General features: G+C 36.0%; 1 protein-coding gene across 1 annotated transcript; it reads left to right on the forward strand.

The window, feature by feature from the left end:
- The first annotated feature begins 1,180 nt into the window (after window positions 1–1,180).
- LOC129419555 (semaphorin-4D-like) lies at window positions 1,181–20,381 on the forward strand. Its single transcript, XM_073853895.1, has 13 exons — window positions 1,181–1,362; window positions 2,691–2,824; window positions 3,139–3,180; window positions 3,731–3,832; window positions 3,909–3,984; window positions 6,687–6,776; window positions 6,867–7,006; window positions 8,153–8,313; window positions 9,381–9,492; window positions 10,651–10,828; window positions 15,037–15,158; window positions 19,180–19,325; window positions 20,306–20,381. The coding sequence occupies exons 1-13, from the start codon at window positions 1,275–1,277 to the stop codon at window positions 20,358–20,360; spliced, it is 1,446 nt and encodes a 481-aa protein (XP_073709996.1). The 5' UTR covers window positions 1,181–1,274; the 3' UTR covers window positions 20,361–20,381.
- The last annotated feature ends 3,182 nt before the right edge of the window (window positions 20,382–23,563 follow it).

Raw genomic sequence — 23,563 nt, forward strand, 5'->3', positions numbered from 1 at the left:
AATAAATAAATAATTGCGTTAATGTTTTTGTTCCCATACTGCAATAATAATAATAATAATAATAATAATTCTCTGACCAAAACATGTTTTAAAATATATGCTAAATACATGTTTATAAACATGTTATAAACTATAAAATGTATAAAGTATAAAATGTATAAGTAAGTATAAATATAAAAAGTATAGCTATTTTTTTTACAGTTGAGCAGCTTAAATTTAACTTAAATTTAACTTTTTAACATAACCTATTTTCTTCCAATGTGACATGAAAATATAAATGCTTGAAGTGGATCAAAAACGTTCATCAAAGTTCTTCTAAAACAAGAAAGGGTACTGGTTTTACTGGGTATGGGTATAAGTTTTAGGAAAGGTTTTGGTCCACTTCAAATGTTGACTAGTGTATGTAGGCTATTTATTTTTTAAATAGGTATATTTCAAAACATATACATATAGGCCTATATATTGGTAAAAAATACATTTTGTAAAAATATTTCAACATATATTTCAGCACATATATGTTTTGGCTACTTCTTGTATATTTTAAAAATATATATTTAAAATTATATCTGAAAATATATTTTTTGCCGTATAGAATGTTGGTAGAAGGGATACAGCTACGGACAAAATCTCGTGAAATTTGGCAAATGAGCGCTGTTTCAGCCTAATCATAACCCTTAACCCAACATTTCACGGGATTAGGCAGTAGCTATGTCCTATCTAGCCCAAACTGCTTTTTATTTTAAGCAACATCTCGCGAGATTTGTCAGTAGCTGTAGCCCCTCTAGCCTTGTTTAAAAAGCGAGAGAGAGCGACATCTTGTGGCTACTACAACACGATTCCAAAAAGAATCAACAGGAATCGAACTTATTTTAAAGAATTTAAAGATCCTTTCCAATATTAATCACATAGCACTTCTAAATATAAGTATAATCTGAGAAAACAGATCACGATGATCATTGCGGGTGTCAACAATTTTCTCGCTGATTATCCGAGTCCTTTGATTACTATCAGATCTTGTTACGAAAAACAAAACCGAATTAAGTTCAAATCATGTGTTTAGCTAATAAAACCCAAGATATCCTTATACTAGCCCGCAATATCTTCCGAAAGTGCCTTATGGTGTGGAGCATGCTCTGGTGTGGTGCGGAGGAAGCTCGCGCCCCATGACATCACAGTGACGATATTTGACGAGTCTGTAGTGACATGAAGTGCTGCTGTGGCAGAAGCAAGCAGAATGTGTCGTTTAGTGTAAGATCAAAGCTTTTAAGGTAAAGATGAACAGGATATTTGTGTTTGTGCTGTTCATGTGGATTTTGTGTGTTTGTTCATCAAGTCATGGTCCTCGAGTTAAGACTGATCAAGGTGAGACGATATTTTATTTTATCTGCGGAATATTTTACTCACAGTCTCTCAAGTTAAATGTTATGTCAATGAGACTCAAAGTAATATTTTATATATCCTTAATGTTATGTTCATATTTATAATTTGGGTTACAGTATCTGTCCTTTACAAAATGTGTTTTATAAGAAATGAAACAAAAGACTAAACTTACCATTTAAAGGGATAATTCACCCCAAAATAAAAATGTTGTCATTATTTTTTCACCCTCATGTCGTTTGAACACCCAATGTCTTTATTTTGGACTTTTTATTTGGTCAGGCTGGAATACCAATTGACCCACCAGTTGGAAGCTTGGTCAACTAACTTGCTTGTCTTAGCTGGTTTAAGATGGAAGTAGCTGGTTTAAGACCAGCCTGGCAAAGGTGGTCTTTTAACCTGGTGGGTCAGCTGGTCCCCGAGCCTGACCAGCTAAGACCAAAATGACCAGTTGAAAAGTGTCCAAAAACCTTCTAAAACAAGCCTGCTACACCAGCCTAACCAGACTGGAAGACCAACTAAAACCAGCCAACCTGTTTTAGCTGGTCTTTTTAGTGGGAATGAGAGTGGAACTTTTTCAGCGTGCGGCCCCCTTTGTGTACGGTGCATTCCTTCGCGCCCCCCCCCCCCAAATAAAATTTATGACAAAAAACAGTAGTGCTGCCTTATTATTTTAGTTTTAATTTCACAGAATTCATGATAAATTAATGTATTTTATAAAAATGTCATAAAACTGGGGCCCCCCTGGCACCATCTCGCGGCCCCCAGTTTGAGAATCACTGGCCTAAGGAGGTCATATATAAAGTCTGCATTTGAGTTCTGAAGAACAAAGAAAGACACTGGGGATCAAACAACATGAGGGGTGTAAATAATGACAAAGTTTACATTTTTGGGTGAAATATCCCTTTAAGAGAAAATGTAGGATGAATTACTGTACAAACAAATTTTTTTACAAGTTGTAAGTGTTAACATTCTCATAGCCTGTATTGGTTAAAGTGACATTTTCTGTTGCACATTTTTTTATAAGATAACAGTATTTTTTATCTTATCCGTCCACACACACGCACGCACACACATCTGCAAAATATAACCAAAACATGTGATTATTACATGGGAATTTACATAAGAATACATGAAAAGCGTGAAATTCATTGGGTTTTTCTTTAGGGTTACTGTAAGCACACTTAATGAAAATTTACATGCATGCAACATATTAACAAATATTGTGGAATAACATCAATGTACAGAATAAATATGTGAGATGAATTTTAAAGATGAGCATATTGAGCTATTATTTATCTCATCTGTCTCAGGTATTACACACTATACTACTAAACACAGTCAAAGTGGTTTGAGAAAACTGGTCAGAAGCACCTCAAGTGGAATAATTTGGGTTGGAGATGATGAGAATCTCTTTCCTGTTACCTCAACACGACGAGACATACAGGTACTTCATACAGTGCATTTACAATTCCCACCAGATCAAAGTGAGTCATGAAAAACATGTTTGTTTTTTTTATAATTGTGCAAATACCTGCAATAACATGTTTTACATGCAAAATATCATTTGACTTGATGTCAAAGTTGTCATCTATAGTGTGTGATCGCATTTAAAATAATGCAAATGTAAAAAAGGTTATATTTTACTTTCTTGTTACCATTTAGACATTCTGATGACAATGACACTAAATGATGAAGTGTTCAATAGTTATTTTACACATTGTATGGTCATATGGTTCATATCTGTGCCTTTATGTTTAGGTGAATGTTGCTCAGTTTAAGGATGAATGTAAAGAAAATGAAGTAAGTATTAAGAATCTTAATATAACTAAAACATAATGGGGCGGTGTCCCAGACAGGGTTTAGATTAATCCAGGACTAGGCCTTAGTTATATTAAGGCATTTAAGGTTTTTTTTACATACATTCCTTACAAAAAAACAATACTGTCTGGTGTGCATCATGAGACAAAACAATGGCATTGATATATAATAAGATATCTCAGTTCAAGGTGGGATAAACTCTGTCTGGGAAACCACATCTAAATCTCAATACTTTTCACCTCATGCAATATGTTAAAAGTAATAAGGAAAGAAAAGCTGTTGTACACTAAATGAAGAATTATATTAAAAGAAACAGCAGTATACATGTAGCATCGTTAAAACGCAATATTAAATCTCAGATGTGGGTGTAGTGGGCAGGACAGACGCACTTTTGGTGGTACAGATTTCCCCTCTATTCACCCTGTTCTTCCTTGTCCTCTCTGCCCAAAAAATTACTTACATTTTTTTGTGTGTAATCATAAACTAACTGCTTGACCTATTGAATCTCATATAATGATGTGTTATTATCTAGAAGTGTGAGTCTGAGTACAAAATCTCTCTGCTCAGTGATGGAGTCGATGGAAATCTGTTCTTCTGTGGAACTAATGATGAAAAAACTAAGTGCTATAACATGGTATGTCTTGTTTTTACCATTTGTATTTTAGTCTTGTGTTCACTGTAATCAAATTAAATTTCATCTTTTATTTCAGAACTTAGACTATTCTTTAGTTGACGGCTTCGAATTCACTTACGAATTAAATATGAATGATCCTTCATTACTCATCGGTGAGTATCACACATACTGAGAATTGTCATTTATAAAAGTATCTGTATCTCTTCAACAAGACACATGACCGGAGTTACAGTTTTAATACTGAGGAAAAGAGATTTGAAAGTACATTGAAAAACTACACTGAATTTTGAGCATCATGAAATAAAGAAGTAATGATGCCATTCAGGGTTGTACTATTGTCCCAAAGAACAGCATTGTGTTGAAACACAGGCCTGTTATTCTGCAATACTGAAGTCTTTTTTTACACTCCATAAAATTGTGTATTTCGCAAAACTGCAATGGAAAGCCTTTAATTGCATTTTCAGGTCACCCAATGCAAGTAGTCACATAATAATTATGTAAAGATGACGTGGTATGTACTAAAACCTCTCGGAAACATCTTATGTGTGTCTGCTAATCCAAACATTAATGTCAAAGCCTCCTATACTTCTAAGAGGCATTTCCTTGGCATTAATGTTTGGATTAGGGGTGGGCAATATGACACAAAATTTTATTTCACGCTATGGCTGTCACAGTTATGACATTTGGCTGACGGTAATGTCTAATACATTTTGACGGTTATGAGGATTAATTGCTGTAGTGGCTGCAAAAAATAAATTCCTTACAGATCCTTAAGAATAGCATCCTGCACTTCCCTAAAATTGGAATTGCTGTTTTGTAAATGTATGTTTTACCTGGGAGTTCATACTGCTTATTAAAGTTTTACAGCATTTCTTTAATTGATGTTTTTTCCACTGTATTGAATGGCTTTGCAATGTATCGCGTTACACTGTCAGTAAAGGAGAGCCATCTGATCTGGTCTTGTTTATACAGGCGCTGCAGCTCCCCCTTGTGTTTTTTAGGGAGATGTGCAATCATTGCGGTGATCTGAAATGATCGCGATGAGGTCAAACAATCGCTGTGAGACTATTATTTAATCATTGTGACAGCCCTATTTCACGTTAGGATTAATTTTATATCATGATAATGATGTTTTTTATCTTTTAATAAGGTTTTTGTGTTATTAAAATACTTAATGCCGTAGAATTTTCATAATTCTCACAAAAAAACTTATATATGCATAAAAAAAGAAAATAAAAACCAACAAAATTCAAGCTCACTGAAAATAAACAATGATGAAAGAATGATAAGTAAGGGATAATGTAGAGGCAGCCGGTAGTTATCGGGAAATAAGCCCCGACAGTGTGACAGTGCGGCAGCCGGGTGGTGGGCGTGAGCGTGAGTGAGACTGTGTTGACCCAAAACAAGGATAGAAAGCGGCAGCATTTAGCTAAAAACAGACAGATTTCACGCAAAATAGGCAGAAATGACATGCGTTATGAACGTGAGACTTATAATCATTTTCGTTCTGTCTCGTTTCATCAACGAAAACTCGAAAGCGTCTCGTCATGTTTTCGTCACCTTAGAGACATTTTTAGCTAGTCATCGTCGCGTTAGCGTCATAAAAAATATGTGCGTCAACGAAATCATTTCTTTATCGTCATCGTTGATGAAAACAACACTGGTGCAGTGCTTAAATATGTGTACAAACGTTACATTTTCATGAATGCGCACAGCAATGTGATGTGGGCACGTTAGCTCGGTAGAGACAATTGTCCAATATCTCTATCAGTTGACTAATTTCTAGTTTATCATATCTACCGGTTTGTTGCCCACCTCCAGTTTGGATACGACACCTACATCTTTTTTGATTTAAAATAATGTACTATTACTAGTCTTTTGTCGACATTTAGAAAATATAGCTTTTTTGCGCGTTTTAGGAAGGTGTGGATGAGCCTTCACTTCTAGAAAGATTATCTTTTTGGGTTTTAATCTTTGTGAGCTTTTAAAACTCCAAAGGAAAACAAAAAATCACATCATATGACCCCTTTAACAAACCTTTGCTGAACACAATCAATCCTGACAGTAAAGATGTCACTGTAATCAATAATGAAAACGGAGCAAAAACGAGCGCTTTCAGTGCCTCTATTGGACACTCAAACCGAAAGATGCAGCTGTATTTACCAGAAGAAACTTATTTGACTTTATGCATAAATGTAGGCAGCGGTGCGTTATTCCTGTAAGCCTGCAGAAAATATCACAGACTTCAAACTTCTGTAAATTCTGCTTATTTTAGAAGTTTAAATGTGACAGACCGGAGGTACAAAAACGCTGTAAAGGAAATGAGAGAAGAACTGAAGCTCTTTATATGAATCCCTACAGACTTGTGTTGTGTTTAGATCAGGGCTGTCAAAAGATTAATCGCGATTAATTGCATACAAAATAAAAGTTTGCGTTGCATAATATATTTGTGTGTGTATTGTATGCAATTAATATGTTTATATAAATGCATACACACATACATGTATACATTTAAGAAAAAAATAAGTATATATTTTTTCATTTATATGTATATGTAATATAAAATATATAAAAATTGAAATAAATATGTAAATGTTTTTTAAATACATACATGCATGTACAAAATAATACAACACAGTGCACACACATACAAACTTTTATTTTGTATGCAATTAATCGCGATTAATCTTTTGACAGCCCCAGTTTAGATGAGTGTAAGTAAAATAAACCACATGATGACTTTTATCTAAATGAGTTTGAACATACCACCCAATAAGATTTTATGATGTCTGAACTATCTGTTTTATAACATTACACTTTATAACTTTCTCTTGAAATTCCTGTCATCTGTCAGGTGATATGTTGTACTGCAAGTCTAGTTTGGGACTGTACCAGATAAACCGAAAAACAGGTGCCAAGATCTGGCCTTATTCTCCTGTAGCAGGTGAGAGGAGAGATCATTCACTTCATCATTCATTCATTCAGATATTAAAGTTTCAAATATTAATGCTGTATTTGTGATGTGACGTAGCAGAACAGAAGTATGTGAAGCTGGTTGCTGGTAATGGTCAAGACAAGGACAAGGTTTATTCATTCTTCACAGAGAAACACAGAAGTGACAATGGAGGCTCTGAATTCGATACCTGGATCCCACGAGTCTCACAGATCTGTATGGTAAACAATAATGAAGTAAAACTGAGAAGTGTCAAATGATGGTTTTGCTCTGCTGCAGTTTCAGTTTTAACACAAATGAGATTCAGAACATTAGACACATAATGCATGTTTTTGTACAAAGTTTTGACACAGGATGCTAAAGCATCAGTTTTGCAGCCGTCACAGATAAATGATGCTTATGTTTATAGTGTGATAACATCTGTCATTAAAGCAACAGGTTTGGTCCCTGTATAGCTCAAAGTTTATAAAGTCAGCACTGCAAGTGAACACAATTTTTATCTTGGTAAGAACACATCCATATTTGGCCTTAGGGGAAATGTCTAGAAATATAATTGGTGTCAAAACTTAACAGAACAGCACAGTGTATACTTCCCAAAAACACTGTGATCTATTGCAAAAGCATTAAATGTTTACTGTTACATTCATGCAGTTATGTAACAAACAAGAGCACACAAACAGCAGCATTATTATTATTTTGACTATTTACCTTTAGTACACAGTAACACCCAGCTGTCAGCCAAATCAAACTAGCAAACAAATGTAAATGTGCCTTATCAACAGGTTTCAGTTTTAGCAGCCAGTGTAACTCATGAACTATACAGGTGCTGGTCATATAATTAAAATATCATCAAAAAGTTGATTTATTTCACTATTTCCGTTCAAAAAGTGAAACTTGTATATTATATTCATTCATTACACACAGAGTGATATATTTCAAATGTTTATTTCTTTTAATTTTGATGATTATAACTGACCCAAATCCCAAATTCAGTATTTCAGAAAATTAGAATATTGTAAAAAGGTTCAATATTGAAGACATCTGGTGCCAAACTCTAATCAGCTAATTAACTCAAAAGGCCTTTAAATGGTCTCTTAGTTTAGTTCTGTAGGCTACACAATCATGGGGAAGACTGCTGACTTCACATTTGTCCAAAAGATGACCATTGACACCTTGCACAAGGAGGGCAAAAGAGGCTTCACAGAGCTCTGTGTCCAAGCACATTAATAGAGAGGCGAAGGGATGGAAAAGATGTGGTAAAAAAAGTGTATAAGCAATAGAGATAACTGCACCCTGGAGAGGACTGTGAAACAAAACCCATTCAGAAAAAGTATTAGCAGTAAATATTTGAACCTGATCTGTTTCAGAATGACAAAGGAGGATCTAAAGATGTCCTTCAGTTCAGTTGGACATCTATGATCTACACCCGTCTGTCCTGTGGAGCTCCGGAGTTGTCCTTCACTCAGCTTATAGACGTGGCCACTGTTGACAATGACACCAAGATTTATGCCCTCTTCAGAAACATCTGGTAAATGAAAACATAATCAATCATTTTGTGTTCCTGTAGATCATTGTGTTAATATAAAAGTCATTGGTTGGATGAATATAATATGTACTTTGTAACTATTTAACTTGGTAAGGTCATGTGTGTAAATGTTAGGAAGGTTAACTGATGGTGAACAGTTTGTTTAATAAACACACAAAATTAAACACACTGGCAGATCCTACGATTATCCTGTTATTCAGGTTGAAACGTTTAGGAAATATTTGTCATGCAACTTCACTTTACTGTTAGCCTCTGAAAGCATCAGATGTGATCACTTCCACAAACTTCCACGTAACCGGAAACTACGTCAAAAAAAGGAAGAGATGGTGTGTGGTTGTTTCTTAACACGTTAGAAGTGTTAGAAATGTATTGCTGAAACATGTTGCAGAGACTGTGAACATGGATGTATCGAAATGTGGAGTTACACCGTTAAACAGTTTTTTCACATTTCTGTGTTCAGGATTATTTGGGCGGGGCTAAAGTGGTGGCTCGATGACACACTGGAGCCACCAAGCATAGCCCCACCCCTAACACAATCATGAGCATACATTCATGTTGTGGCTATATTTAAATGTTAAGAGAGACTGCAGTTTCCATCGAGTGGGCGTGGTTTCAGCGCAGACACACCCCTTGTGTTTGAGAGCAGAGAATCCTGCCTGTTTTTCCAAGATTTTGATAACTTATTTTATACCACGGGGCTGAGAAATGTGTCCATGTGTGTTGATTATTTTTTGATAAATCCACACCTAATTTGTCAAATGTCTTAAAAATAGGCATAAAAGGAATAATTGACTCCTTTGAATTATTCGAAAATAATGCACACCCGTGGTGCTTTGCGTCGTGCCGCATTATCACCTTTGGAGTGCATTATTTTCTTATAATTCAACGGCTAGTCGTCAATTATACCTTACTTATTTACTAGGCTTTTTTTCATCATTCAAATTTGTCAGTGTGGTTAATAACACAATTCCCTGTGGTGTCACAAAAACCCATTTATTATCTGACTTTACACAGACTTTAAGTGTCATACTCTGTGGGTGTTTTTACAGGAACATGAGTGCCGTGTGTGTATATACGATGACTGAAATCAGCAGAATCTTCAGTTCCTCTAAATTTATGGAGATCAAAAACATGAAACTTCCTGTGAACCATCGGCCTGGACAGTGTGAGATTTAAACCCAACACCCAGTTTGGTATGAACACACTACACACAATCAATACTGTCATTTATCTTTAAACACTACAAACATCCCATAACAACTACAGACAGACAGACAGACAGGTGGATGAGCTAACATTATCTAGTCTAAAAAACATCCCAATCATCATCTCTGATTCAGGATTGTGGGTAATTCAGATATTCTGCAATCAAACACATTGGCTGCGTCCGAAATCGCATATGTGACAGTAGGTACTAAATTAGATGAAGTATACTCATTGGCCATTAAAACAGTAGGTACTATATAGTATGAATGTGGATAGTATAAATTAATTCGGACGTACTACATTCACCATGATAAAATTCACGCGACATACATTGTCATAACAACTAGTGCGTCATTAAAGGTGCAGTGTGTAATTTTTAGAAGGATCTCTTGACAGAAATGCAAAATAATATACAAAACTATATTATCAGGGGTGCATAAAGACCTCTCATAATGAACCGCTATGTGTTTATTATCTTAGAACGAGACCTTTTTATCTACATACAAAGAGGGTCCCCTCACATGGAAGTCGCCATTTTGTGCCGCCATTTTTTTACAAAAGCCCTTAACGAAATTTTTTTTTACTAAGTTGTCTCCAACGATGACATGTTTGTCCAGTGGCAGCTACCGTAGCTTCTCTATGTGTTTCAAAAGCAAGGGGTGAGCAGTGGACTGAGCCGTTGGTTGCAATTCGCATCCTCACCACTAGATGTCGCTAAATCTTACACACTGCACCTTTATCTTGGATGCTGTTAAATAAGTGTAATTTAACCACAAGAATCAACAGCAGGCTTCCTTACGTATTTACATTTGAAAATCTCCATCTGCATCTCTCCTTCTTTTTCTTCATTGCGTGACTCCTCTCTTGGGGCTCACAGGATAGTAAAAGGTCCATCGAATGCACATTCCAAAATCATGTCGGAAGTAGTACTTTTTTCCGAATACTATGAATTTGTACGTACTATTCGCTTCGCCTACTGATTTTCGCCTAGTTTGGAAGTAGGTGGTTTCGGACGCAGCTGTTGTTTAAAAAACTACAGATGACATCACATCACTTATCAACATCTAATGTCTCACAGGTCTGTCATGAGATTTGATCTGTTATCTTTTCACGCAGTGTGTTGATGACAGCACTCGTCTAAGTCCTGATATATTGAGGTTTATGAAAGAGCGTCCAGAAGTGAAAGATTCGGTGATGCCGGAGAACAAACCCCTGCTGTTTAAACACCATCATTACACACACATCCAGGTGCAGAGACTAGAGATCAGTACAGTACTGTTTCTGGCTTTAGGTATGTATTGTACATCTGTTAGTATTAATATAATCTGATGTGATACTGAGATAGATTTCTGTCTAATGTTCTCTACTGAGTGTTCTCTTAACCGTTCTGTGTCTTTAAAAGCCGTTTATTGGGCGCTACACTGTCTATTAAATGTGTCTGTACGTAGCTCATAGCCAATCGTTTCTATAATACCAGATGACGTCTATGTAGAGCGACATCAATTCAAACGTAAAACAGCTTTTATCGGTACGTGTGCACACAGCTGAAAGCTATGCAACTAAACCGGTAGCTGTATATTGTATTAAAAAGCAACACAATTTAGTGGCTCTGTGACAACCACAGTACAGGCATAATGACAATATGATATTAATAAATACCACTTACCATTTATAAGTTAATTGTACTTCGTCGACAACGATGCGACAGTCGTTGTGTTGCATAGACGTGGTCATTGTCTTGCTGCCCCCTCCCCGTTCTGTGATTGGTTCCCTATTTCAGGGGCAAAAAGGTCCATAGTTTCCATGCGAGACTTGCAGCGTGAATAAATTTGCGCGCAAGGCAGCATGGGGAAACCCAGGCTACACAAGTCATGGATGACGTAATAAATCAAATTATACATATGAACACAGTAGGTAAGTTTACATGCAACCAAATAATCTGTTTGGCTCAGTCATATTGAAAAGCCTTCATCTAATCAATACGATTGAGGTCGATCAGATGCAAATTTTGATCGTATTGAATGGGGTTGGTGTAGTCCGATCTGCGATCCGATCATCAGGAGAAAAGTACGCGTGTTAATGTGTGAATCGTAGTATTTTCTCAATCGGATGCAAAAATCCATTGTGCACATGCGCAAAACATTTCTGCTCAAGTTCTTGTGTTATATTTACCCCTTATTTATGTCTCTCACATACTTCTTGTCACAGAAACATGCAAAAGCAAAGCAATGGCAACACACATTATTAAGCTAATGCGCTGTACATTTTACGGCATCCATTTGAAGTTGAACGTTCAAAACATTAGGCTAAATAAAGCAATACATTAGCGTTGTGCCTTTTGAAAGTTGAGTTTTCATTGCCTTAATCTGAAAACTTCTTAAGAGCAACTTTCTTCAACTTGTACATTTATTTATAGATAGTGTAAACGCGTCGAGAGATGTTGTGCGCTGGTTGCCGTTGCCATGTGTTGCCTGCTTTTTCGAGTTCAGATTTGGGCTACTGTTTAAACTGTCTCCGCGGTTGTTTTTCTGCTGGTTAAAGATGAAAGGATTTCGTACATTAGTTATTGGTATTTGGGCTGTGAATAGTCATCTGGATGCTTTTGGGCTATTTTTGAATGTTCGGTTAGGATGATATAGAATGTAAACATGTAAACAAACATTTTATTCAGATTGCAATGTTTAGGGTACATGGGAACTGGTTTGTCGTTACCTGCAGTCAGATTAAATTCAGCCGGATTGACAGAATTTTGTTCATGTAAACATAGTCAGTGTGATTTAACAACAAAGTGGCACGATAGATGTTATTACATCCTCACGCATCTCTGCACAGATCGACTGGCATCAAACTATCAGCTGAATACCGCTTTTGATTCGCAATGTACCCTTTTGGGATTGATGTTGTGGGGCGATCAATCTGCGTAGTCCTTCATGAAGTCAAACACGCCTCTATGACAGCAAAAACAGAAATCAAGGATAAACAGACGTAGCCCAAGTGAACCTATGAACAGGGCTGTAATGCTTTTTAAAATCTGCAAATTCTTTGAATTTAAATATTGTTGAAAGCATTTGGGATGATGTTAGTACATTTGCAGAAACATGTTGATATATAACACTGCGCTAGTAGTTTTTTAGATATTAAAAAAGTAAAAAACTTACATATTGTGCCTTTAATGACTGCATTCATGGTTAATAGAGTAAATAAAAATACTACACAACTTCTGTCATCTATCATACACTTTAGTCAAAGGAAGGAAACACTCAGTTGGTTAAAGATTAACTGAAACAGGATGTGTTTTATTTGATCGCTGCTGTTATAAGCACTCGTCTATATATGCAGAGATCTAATCGCTAAAAACTGCATTTGGTCAATACTAGTTCATTTTTATTAAACACACAGTCGATTGATTGTACACTATAAATTGATTGATATTTATTTCTTCCATTTAAAAAAAGTTTATAAGCTTTCATGTAAAAGATGTAGGTGAATTGTATTGCTAATACATTTGAGAAATTATTTAACCAGATTTTGCAATGCAAAATATATTGATTTTAAGAGCGGTTCACTAAAGGCGACATGACCATCTCAGATTTACAAGCATCATTCTCATACGTGTCCGAGGCTAAGACAGCGATTACAATCTCTCAATATTTATATAATGATTAATACCAATATTTACAGTCAACACATGACTCATTTGGTGTGTGTACACTTATTATAAAACTCCATTGAGTCAGATGTTTATCTAAGTCATATGATACACCCTGAGATGGGATCATGTGAGGTCTTAAAAAGGGACATTATTTAAAAACCTCAGGATTACAGTAAAATATTAAACACCTCCTTATTTGTAAGTCACTTTGGTTAAACAAATAAATGCAAATGTAAAGAAATTACAGTATTTCTGTTTAAAACACTGCCTATCATCGAGGTTCCTGACACGAAACATCTTAGTTTTAGTACTTTTGTGCTTATATGCACCTCAGATGTTATTATTTATGTCACTGCCTATATAAAACACTAAACTCAGTGATTTTTAAGGGTCCATTTCAGTAAGCATGTTGTTTAAGAGGTAAATTATTCCAGTTAGGATAGAAATTATGTGTTATACATTGTCAGAAATAAAGGTCCAAACAGGGGCGGTTCACATTACCGTGCTGCTTCCCCTCCTTTCCAACAAACTTTCGACGTGGCATTTTAAAGGGGCCATGACACAAGACTTTTTTAAGATGTCAAATAAATCTTTGGTATCCCCAGAGCACATATGTGAAGTTTTAGCTCAAAATATCATATAAATAATTTATTATAAGATGTTAAAATTGACACTTTGTAGGTGTGTGCAAAAATGTGCCGTTTTGGGTGTGTCTTTTAACATGCAAATGAGCTGATGAAATGCAAACACTGATCACAATGATGGTGGTTTGTTGCAATTAAAACTCAATTGTGCTTTTCTCTGCACTAAATGACAGTGCCGTGGTTGGATTAAGGGGTGGTATTATTATAATAAGAGCTCCTTATGACATCATAAAGAAAGACAGATTTCAATAGCCTATTTTTTTCATTAGCTTGTAGAGAATGGTTAACCAAAACTAAGTTACAACTTACTAGGTTGATCTTTTTCACATTTTCTAGGTAGATAGAAGCACTGGGAACCCAATCATAGCACTTAAACATGGAAAAAGTCTGATTTTCATGCCATGGCCCCTTTAAAAAGTTGAAGTATTTTCAATACACGTTGCAACTGTGTTTCTACCTATTTAAGTGCGATTGCTGCGCGGCTACATTCAAGATAACGTATTGCATGTGCAAAAGATACAAAATGTGAATAGTCCCTAAAGGTCCTAATACCATTTTGGTACAGCAATGTACCTTTGAGGCACCAGTATGTGGCTTTTTAGTACTTATATATACTATTTAGGTGCAAAGATGTACTTTTTTAAGGGCACAGGCCACAGTACTTTTATTTCTGTATATGAACAATCACAGACTTATTTTTTCCAAGGGCGCACAATGCGAAGTTCGTCACAGCATGTATGTAGCCCATCATGTGTGTGGTTCGTCATTTCAAAATATGTGTTCTGCGCATCGAGAGATCCTGTGTGCATCAAGTATCTTGTCTAAATAAGTGCCTGCTGCAGATGCGTCGAAAGGGTTTAACATAAAAGAGACACTCGCGTTTGCCAGATACTCGCATAATCTCATGTGTTATTGGAGTTTAATGTTAAGGGAGTGTGTATTTTGTGAATGTGAGCATCTCTTTTCTCATAAATGATTTTGATGCGTGTGCAGCAGGCACTTATTTTGACAAGACACATGATGCACATGGTTCACATGACGCAACAAACACATATTTTGAAAACACAAGCAACACACATGACACGCCGGACACATATTTTGAATTAGCAGCCCTGCATATTACAGGGTTTTATGAGGTCTTCTGTAGTCATTTCAACAGTAATTTTATATCTAATATTAAACATTTTGATTTTTTTTCCATAGAAAGTGGAGGGATCCATAAAGTCTTAGAAAATTACACAGATGATCCAGTATTCATCATCGCAGAGTTTCGGCCGTTTTCACACAGGACTCACATCAGCAGTATGCTGTTAGACGAATCTGAGGTTAAAACACACACACACACACACACACACACACACACACACACACACACAAACACACACACACACACGCGCACACACACACACACACACACACGGCTCTAATCTGGGACACCTACACACTGCTCGGTTAACAACCACGGCTGGTTCTTGCAAGCTATAGAAGGGTGGGCTGGCGGATATCCTGGGTAGTAGTTATATATATACACATACAAAATTATGAGATAAATGTATATGCACAAACTTAAACATTATTTTTGCATGGCATATTAACAAGCTAAGAAAGTTTTTGGGTTTGGGCTGAAAACAACTAACTCTTTTGTCTATATAGAGTTTTTGTAGGTTCCCTAATGTTTTAGCAAGCCAAGTTCAGAAAAATAAAGCGTAGTGTCAGTAAAATCATTCATTTCAGTATTTTTCATGTTATTAATAAAAGTTCAACTATTTTATATTGAATGCTTAGTTATAAATCTGTCATTTACTGCAATAATCACAAATGAGTTATTTTTGTAATTTTTATGGTCATGACTACATTGATGTTCTTCATTTCAAAATTAGAATGCATTACTTAAGGTTCTGAATAAATTTGTCACAAAATGTGATGATCTTCATCTAAGTCAAGGGGATTGACAAACATAATTGCAATACAACTTATTGTATTAATTTGCAAGTAGATAGTTTACGGGACTTCTCTTATTTTGCTGCTATCGGGACTACATTGTCCTGCTCACCTACGCACCTTTCACACACAGGTGTTCGTTGTAATTAAACATAATGTGTCCTAAAATAATAACAAAACAAAAAAAAAAAACACTGATCTTTCATGTCTTTATTGAGAACAACCAAAAAAACCTCATAGTGCTTGTGGAAAAAGTAGGTGAACCCTTGAGTTACCGACCTCAAAAAAGCTAATTAGAGTCAGGTTTTAGCACACCTGGAGTCTGGTTAAGATAATACGTTTGGAGGTGTGGACTACAGCTACTTTAAAGGCGCTCTAAGCGAATTGAAGCGTTTTAGACCATAAAACATTTTTTGTTACATACCGGAAACATCTCCTCACTATCTGCTTGCTGCCTGTCCGCTGATCAAACTGTAAAAAAACGCGATCTCTGTAGACAGCCCAGGCTTCACAAACGGCAATATCAACATAGTGGCCAAACCTAGCATCACAAAACAAAACAAAGTATTCCAGCCAATAAACGACAAAAAGGATTTGGGGGTGGGGGTTGGGCGCGTTCATGAAAGCACGGAAGGGAGGGGGAGGGGGAGGAGTTAGCTACGCTCCGTCTGTTTGAAAACAGTTCAAACGTCAACAATAAGCAGATTCGCTTAGAGAGCCTTTAACTGATAAAAACCCCTAAAACTTTTGGAGTTTGCTCTGCACAAGAAGAAGACACCTTTGTGAACCATGCCTCGCCAAAAAGAGCTTTCATAGGAGCTATGATCAAGAATTGTTGCTTTACATAAAGCTGAAAAGGGTTACAAAGTAGAAATTCAGCAGTCTACAGTTAGGCAAACAATCTACAAATGGAGACGCTTTGGGACTTTTGCTACTCTACCAAGAAGTGGGCGCCCAGTCAAAATGACTCATGAGGTAAAGAAACAACCCGAATGACACATAAAGATTTGAAGCATCATTGGAACTTGCTAACATCTCTGTCCATGAGTCTACAATACATAAAACACTGAACAAGCAGGGTAACCATGAAAGGACACCACGAAGGAAACCACTGCTTACTAAAAAGAAGATTGCTGCACCCCTGAAGTTTGCAAAAGAACACATTGACAGTACCCAGCAGTTTTAGCAAAATGTTTTGTGGACTGATAACTACGATTGAACTATTTGGAAAAAACACAGCCCTACATCTGGCATAGAAAGGTCACAGCATATCATCTTAAAAACATCATCCCAACTGTAAAGTATGGTGGAGGAAACATCATGATTTGGGCCAGCTTTGCTCCATCAGGGCTTGGCCATCATTGAGGGGAAGATGAATTCCCAAATATATCAGACAATTCTTCAGGATAATGCCAGCTGAAACTGTGTAGAAGGTGGGTGATGCAACAGGACAACAACCCAAAACACCAGAGAAAGTCCACAACAGAATGGCTTCAGAAAAACTAAATCCACCTTTTGGAGTGCCCAAACCTCAACACAATAGAGATGCTATGGATTGACTTGAAGGTCATACACATGAGACTTCCAAAGAATATGACAGACCTAAACAAGTGGGCTAAAATTACTCCTTAATGTGCAGATCTGATTCACAGCTACAGGAAGCGACCGGTTGAGGTTAGTGCTGCCAAGGGTCAACCAGTTATTAATACTAAGGGTTCACTTACTTTTTCCACTGCCATTTTGAATGTTGAGCAAGTGTGTTCAATAAAGACATGAAAGATCAGAATTTTTTGTGTCATTATTTTTAGACACATTATGTTTGTCAATACCCTTGACTTAGATGAACATCAGATCCCATTTTATGATTAATTTATTCAGAAAACCATGAAATTCCAAAAGGTTCACATACTTTTTCTTGCCACTGTATATAATAGAATATGTAGTATTATTATAGTTTATAAATTTTAGTCTAATAGTTGGTATAAATATGTTTTTCATATCAATAGTTCATTAATATAATAAATAACAGACATCATATTAAACTAAACATGCCTTTCCATCTGACATGGCAATGGCCCTTAAAAGAAGAATATAAAATGATATAAAAGCAGGAGTTTAATATTATATAAGGAATAATTTGCCCTAACTAAACTAAGCTAATGTAAGCACATTTGTGCTGTTACAAAGGATAGATATTGTTGAGCAACATCTATCTGTGCTGAACGTTTACATAAAAAGCAGAAGCAACAGACAGATAAGCATGCAAATTGTGAAGGTATTTATAGAGAAGTTTATCTCATGTTACTCCTGGGTGACACATGTCAAGCTATTGATTAGCCATCAAGTAAACTTATTACTATACATTTTTACTCAAGTGATGAGTTGCTATAAGTTCAGATTACTTAATGTCATAAGTTACGCCCATTTTTACAGGATGTAATAAAAGTCTCAGGTGTGTCTAGACTGTGTCTCTAAAGTTTCCGCTTAAAATTCCCCACAGATCATTTATGATAGCATGTCCAAACCTTATTTGGGTAGGAGCATAAAAGTGCTGTTTTCATGCCTGTACCTTTAAATGGAAATAAGCTACAGCTAATCACTTCCTTATAATCAAAGAGTGGGCACTTCCACTTCCGGCTTTGTTAGTGTGACATCACATTATCAAAGCAGCATGTCTCATGAGACTGCTTTGGTTTAATGGGGTTTTAAAATGAAAGAGCAGATGGATTTTTTTTCATTGTAGGGTTGTTGTGTTCACAAACTGACAATACACATTTATGTCCAAACATCTTGTAAAAGTGGATTTTCAATAATATGGGCCCTTTAAGTAAGGAACAATTGATGACGGGCTGTTGAAGTATTAGAAAAATAATGCCCACCCGAGGTGGTGATGCGGCCACGACGAGAAGCGGAGGACTATTTCTTCCGGGTCTCATCCAAGGGCTCCTTTGCTTGATCCAAAACGTCATTTTAAAGCTGGCAATGGAGGCTTGAACCATTGATAGCATTCTAATGCAGTTATTAATGAAGTTATTAAAAAAGATAGCGAGAGCGACAGAGAGGCTGAGAGGGAAAGAAAGTTATTGCCTCAGAATCGTCTGTCATGTTGTTTTTGTTAGTCCATCAGTACTGTTAATTATGCGAAGTGATATGGATCTGTAATGCGATCAAGAGAGCTGCCTGGAACTACATTCGCTGTGCGTTTCCCAGAAAATAATTGCACACCTCAGAATGTTCATCAGCCAATCAGATTCAAGCATTCAACAGACCCGTAGTATAAAGTAACAGAAAAACATCTTTGATATGTTCATGATATGACTTACTGACCACATTTTGTTTTTTACATATATCACACTTGTTGGTTATATGTGATGTTGATTATTTTTCCTGTGTGGTGTTTCTCAGAAGCGTCTGTACGTGAGTTTTGGTACGGAGGTGATTCACATCGACCTGCAGAGGTGTGACCTGTATGGAGATCAGTGTGAGCAATGTCTTTTATCCAGAGACCCCTATTGTGGTTGGAGCGGTTCACGTTGTACCCACGTCTCAGAGTAAGATCTCATTCAATGTGTGAACAGAAATGACTAATAATAACTTAATAAAATAAGTTAGATGTAACACACTAAGTATTTAAAGGTGTAGAGGGGGGAAGGAAGCCCACCCGCAGATCGTTGCTGAGGCCTCATTAAAACCACAGAACAGAAAAACACAACATGATCTAGAAAAACAACCCCACCATGAACACAAGTTTCACATTTAACAACTCACAGCCCCCAAACACAAAACTACTAAATGACTTGCAGATGTATATGTAGGGGTGGGGGATATGGCCCAAATATTTTATAGCAATGTTATGAGTAATTCTATATCATGATAACAATATATATCACGACACGACTAACAAACTCAAGATCACTGAAGATAAATAGATATTGTGATAGCAGTGAGGGATTAACATGATTGACAGACGAGAGCAAAATTAGGTCTCTTCCCCTTTAAGACCAAAATCCAGATTACTTGAGGTTACTTGCAAATATGGACATTTTCATGCAACTTTGACATATTTTTGGCCAATAAAGCAACAAAAAATGCTTATGATCTCAATGAGCAGCGGATGCTTGACTTGTCCGCTCCTCTCAGACAGTTGTTAGCGTTTCAATTGTTTTTAAACTGCAGTGCAAACGAGCGTGTAATCTGGATAGAGATGATAGTCCAAAATCTACCGGTTGACAAATTTCTACAGGTTTATCTTACCTACCGGTTCATGCATACGAGACAACAATCACATAACTCTTTATTTAGCTTTTTTCTTTAATTCATGAATAATCTGTTAGAGATGTTTCTTATAAAGATACACCCTTGTTTAAGATACTTCTCATAAAGTCAGTTTAGTCACATGAATGTCTGACAGGAATGACTGTCATGCTTATAGGAACATGACATGATTTATTCATGAAAACCACAAAATGCAGATGAGACTCATTTCTCATCAAGACCATCTCATTAACATCTTTTTTTTTGCATTTTACAGAAATTCAATCCTGGACATAAAATTTTGCAGTAAGTTTGTGTTTGTTTTAGCATGAGAATATCAAACAAAAGTCTTTGCTAAATGAATAAATGTAATTTTAAATGTTATTCAAATTGCTGAAGCTTTTGCATGGAACATTCACAACGTTTGCCTACGAGTTAAATCCAGTCTGGGCCAGACTATATCTAGGCTATATGATTTAACTATGACATTTAGTAACCTTCTCACTAACAAACAGCAGATCCACGTCCATATCAGTCATAACATTAAACTGAAAAAAAAAAACTATTTTAGTGAATCTTATATAACATGCATCTCTGTTTGACAGATTCAACTAAAGTCGATTATTCCAGAACAGAAATCGCTACCACAGCGCCGGTGATCATCCCGCCCTCCTCTAGATATTATCTGCACTGCCCAATAATATCAAATCACGCCTCATACCACTGGTACCACGGTAATACCCAGGAGGAGTGTGTACGGGCCGATCGGGACTGTCTCTATCTCATTGAAAGTATGAATAAAACTCATGAAGGTTCATACAGGTGTGTATCTTCAGAAAATAATTATCACATAAACATCAACAGATATGAACTGAGTATGAGCTCATCACCAGCACTTACCGTCAACACAATAGTTTTACCATGTTTATTACTTCTGTTGTTTACTCACCTGTTATTATAGATGAACACATTCACTGGATAGAGGTTCAATTGTTGAGTCTGTTGTTTAATTATTCATTTTAGCTTTTGTCTATAATTTATGAATAATCGGTTTATAAGAGGCGTCTCACACCCTTTATAAAGTATGCAAGAGGTGACTTACAGTTCATTCAGTCATATGAACTTCTGTCGTGTTTATAAGATGATTATTTATAATTGAATGATTCATTTAACTGGATGTTGAAAGATGAGGAGTGTTTAGCTGTTCTGGTATTTATTTATCATCAGTGTTTCTGTTGTTTTCCAAATGTTGAGTTCATCGTCAGCATGTAGCATTTATTGTTGATATTGCATATGGGTTGTGATGCAGTATGCTGCTTATTTTTCATTAAACTCAGGGAGAATGCACATTAATAATATATAGATACATATTCATCATAGGCACATCTTCATCCGTAGTCACCTATGACTCTGATTAGGGACATTTAGTGTTACTCTTTTCTTTAGACAAAAATTATTAACATGTTATTCTCAGACTGTGAAACATTTCGTAATGCAAATGAATGTAAACTGTAGAGGAATGTGCTGAGGGATTGCAGGACTAATGTGTGCGAGTGATAAATGTGCAATAAGATCTTCTAACATGTGATATTATAAAAGAATATTTTTCCTATAATTGTTTTTATACACAGAGTATTTTTGTACTGTGCACTTACTGTTTTGTAAACTGTTAAATTATATGATCGCTGGGAGATGTGATGTCACACAAGTAGGAGTAACAGTGTACACTCTTGTCTCTGTTTTTTTCACTCTATGTTGATTTAAATATTTAATTTTTTTGTGCAAATTATTTGTTTAAAGATTTTCTTCAAACTTTTTTTGTGTTTTTAGTTAAGTTTTGTTGGTTATTGAAGTTCAGAATCTGTCACTATCTGAATGAGTCCTTCTGCTCATTCTGACCACAGGAAAACCATCTGCACAACGTTAAGTAACCTCAGCAAGCTGAAAACAGCATTTTACAACCCCTGTTTCCTTTTTGTTCGAAATGCTGGATGTTTTTTTTTCTGTGGTTGCACCATTATGCAAGTCATATCATAAACCAGATGAAAAAGTTGACTCACTAATTCTCATTCACTCACCTCAGTGTTGTTCCAAACTCATGTGACTCGCTTCTGAAAAAGACAAAACAAAAATAATGTAGTAATAGCTTGAATTTCTCAATAAGCTCACATTCAGAAAGCACACAGCTGAATCAGGGTCCTACAAAATCCATACATCAAACACCAGCATGATACTTATACTGTAACATAGTATACCTTAAGAGTTTTGCTATAGTAAAGGAAGTACTCTTTTGCATCCAATACTCAAGAAAATATTAAAGGTGACATAGAATGATTGAACGGAGTATTTATCCTTGTTCTGTGATGTGACATGTAGACAAAACTTTTTTTGTTTGAGTCTCCTAAAAACCTCTCTCAGATAGCTCTATTAGGGTGGGGGATTTTAAACAAGTGGTTTTGCACCTATTTGGCTCCCCCTACTGGCTTAACTTGCAATCTCATTACTGATTGGCTGACTTTGCTGCCACTCAAAAAATGTAGCCTATTATTTTAAAGTGGAGGGGCAGTTAGATGCCTGTGATGTCATAAGCATCAGTTTTTCAGATTGGACTGTTTTCTGGCTGACATTTCTAAAAGAGGAATTTCTATGACACTGAGATGTTTAGCACTTTTTGTATGTTTGTGAATGTGGGTAGACTACCATTATTCAACAAAGACAAGGTAAAAATGCTTTTTCATGCTCTGTCCCCTTTAAAGTATACTACAAAATTAACTACAGTTCACAATACAGAATACATTAACAAAGTGTACCAAAGTATACTACAGTATTTTGTAGTATCACGAGTACTACAGTATGAAGTGCCTGCCCTTATGAAAATTAAAGGTGCAATGTGTAATTTTTAAAGGATCTCTTGAAAGAAATGCAAAATAATATATAAAACTAAATGATCAGGGGTGTATAAAGAGCTTTTATAATGAACTGTTATGTTTTTATTACCTTACAATGAGATGTTTTTATATACATACACTGAGGGTCCCCTTACATGAAAGTCACCATTTTGTGGCACCATGTTTCTAGAGAAGCCATTAACGGGTAAACTTTTTTACTAAGTTGTCTCTGACGATGACATGTTTGTCCAGTGGTGGCTATGGTAGCGTCTTTATGCATTTTAAAAGCGAGGGGTGAGCAGTGGACTGAGCCGTTGGTTGCAATTCACAACCTCACCACAGTTGCTGCTAAAATTTACACACTGCACCTTTAACCATAGTTTTACTACAGTAAAAAATGTTTTTTTTTAGCTAGTTAAACTAAACTTACCACAAAACAACCATAGTTACTGCAGTAAAACCATGGTTTTGCCAATGGTAATCAATACACAAAAAACCCTGTGGCCGGTGGCATAAAACTTTTTTCTTCAAGACTGATCATAATGTTTTTAAGTATATTACATAGAAAGGTAGATCGGTCTAATTTAAATCCAAATAATAAGAATGATTAGCCGTAACTACAGAGGCGGACACTACTTAAGTATTTT

Source organism: Misgurnus anguillicaudatus, chromosome 15 (genome assembly GCF_027580225.2).
Source record: "Misgurnus anguillicaudatus chromosome 15, ASM2758022v2, whole genome shotgun sequence".
Classification (NCBI taxonomy): domain Eukaryota; kingdom Metazoa; phylum Chordata; class Actinopteri; order Cypriniformes; family Cobitidae; genus Misgurnus; species Misgurnus anguillicaudatus.

Bases quoted from the DNA above. Each gene is read 5' to 3' on its own strand.
- LOC129419555 (XM_073853895.1), top strand. From the start codon at position 1,275: ATGAACAGGATATTTGTGTTTGTGCTGTTCATGTGGATTTTGTGTGTT. The intron at 3,985-6,686 runs GTGAGTATCACA...GTCATCTGTCAG, and splicing joins TGATCCTTCATTACTCATCG to GTGATATGTTGTACTGCAAG. The intron at 15,159-19,179 runs GTTAAAACACAC...GGTGTTTCTCAG, and splicing joins TGCTGTTAGACGAATCTGAG to AAGCGTCTGTACGTGAGTTT.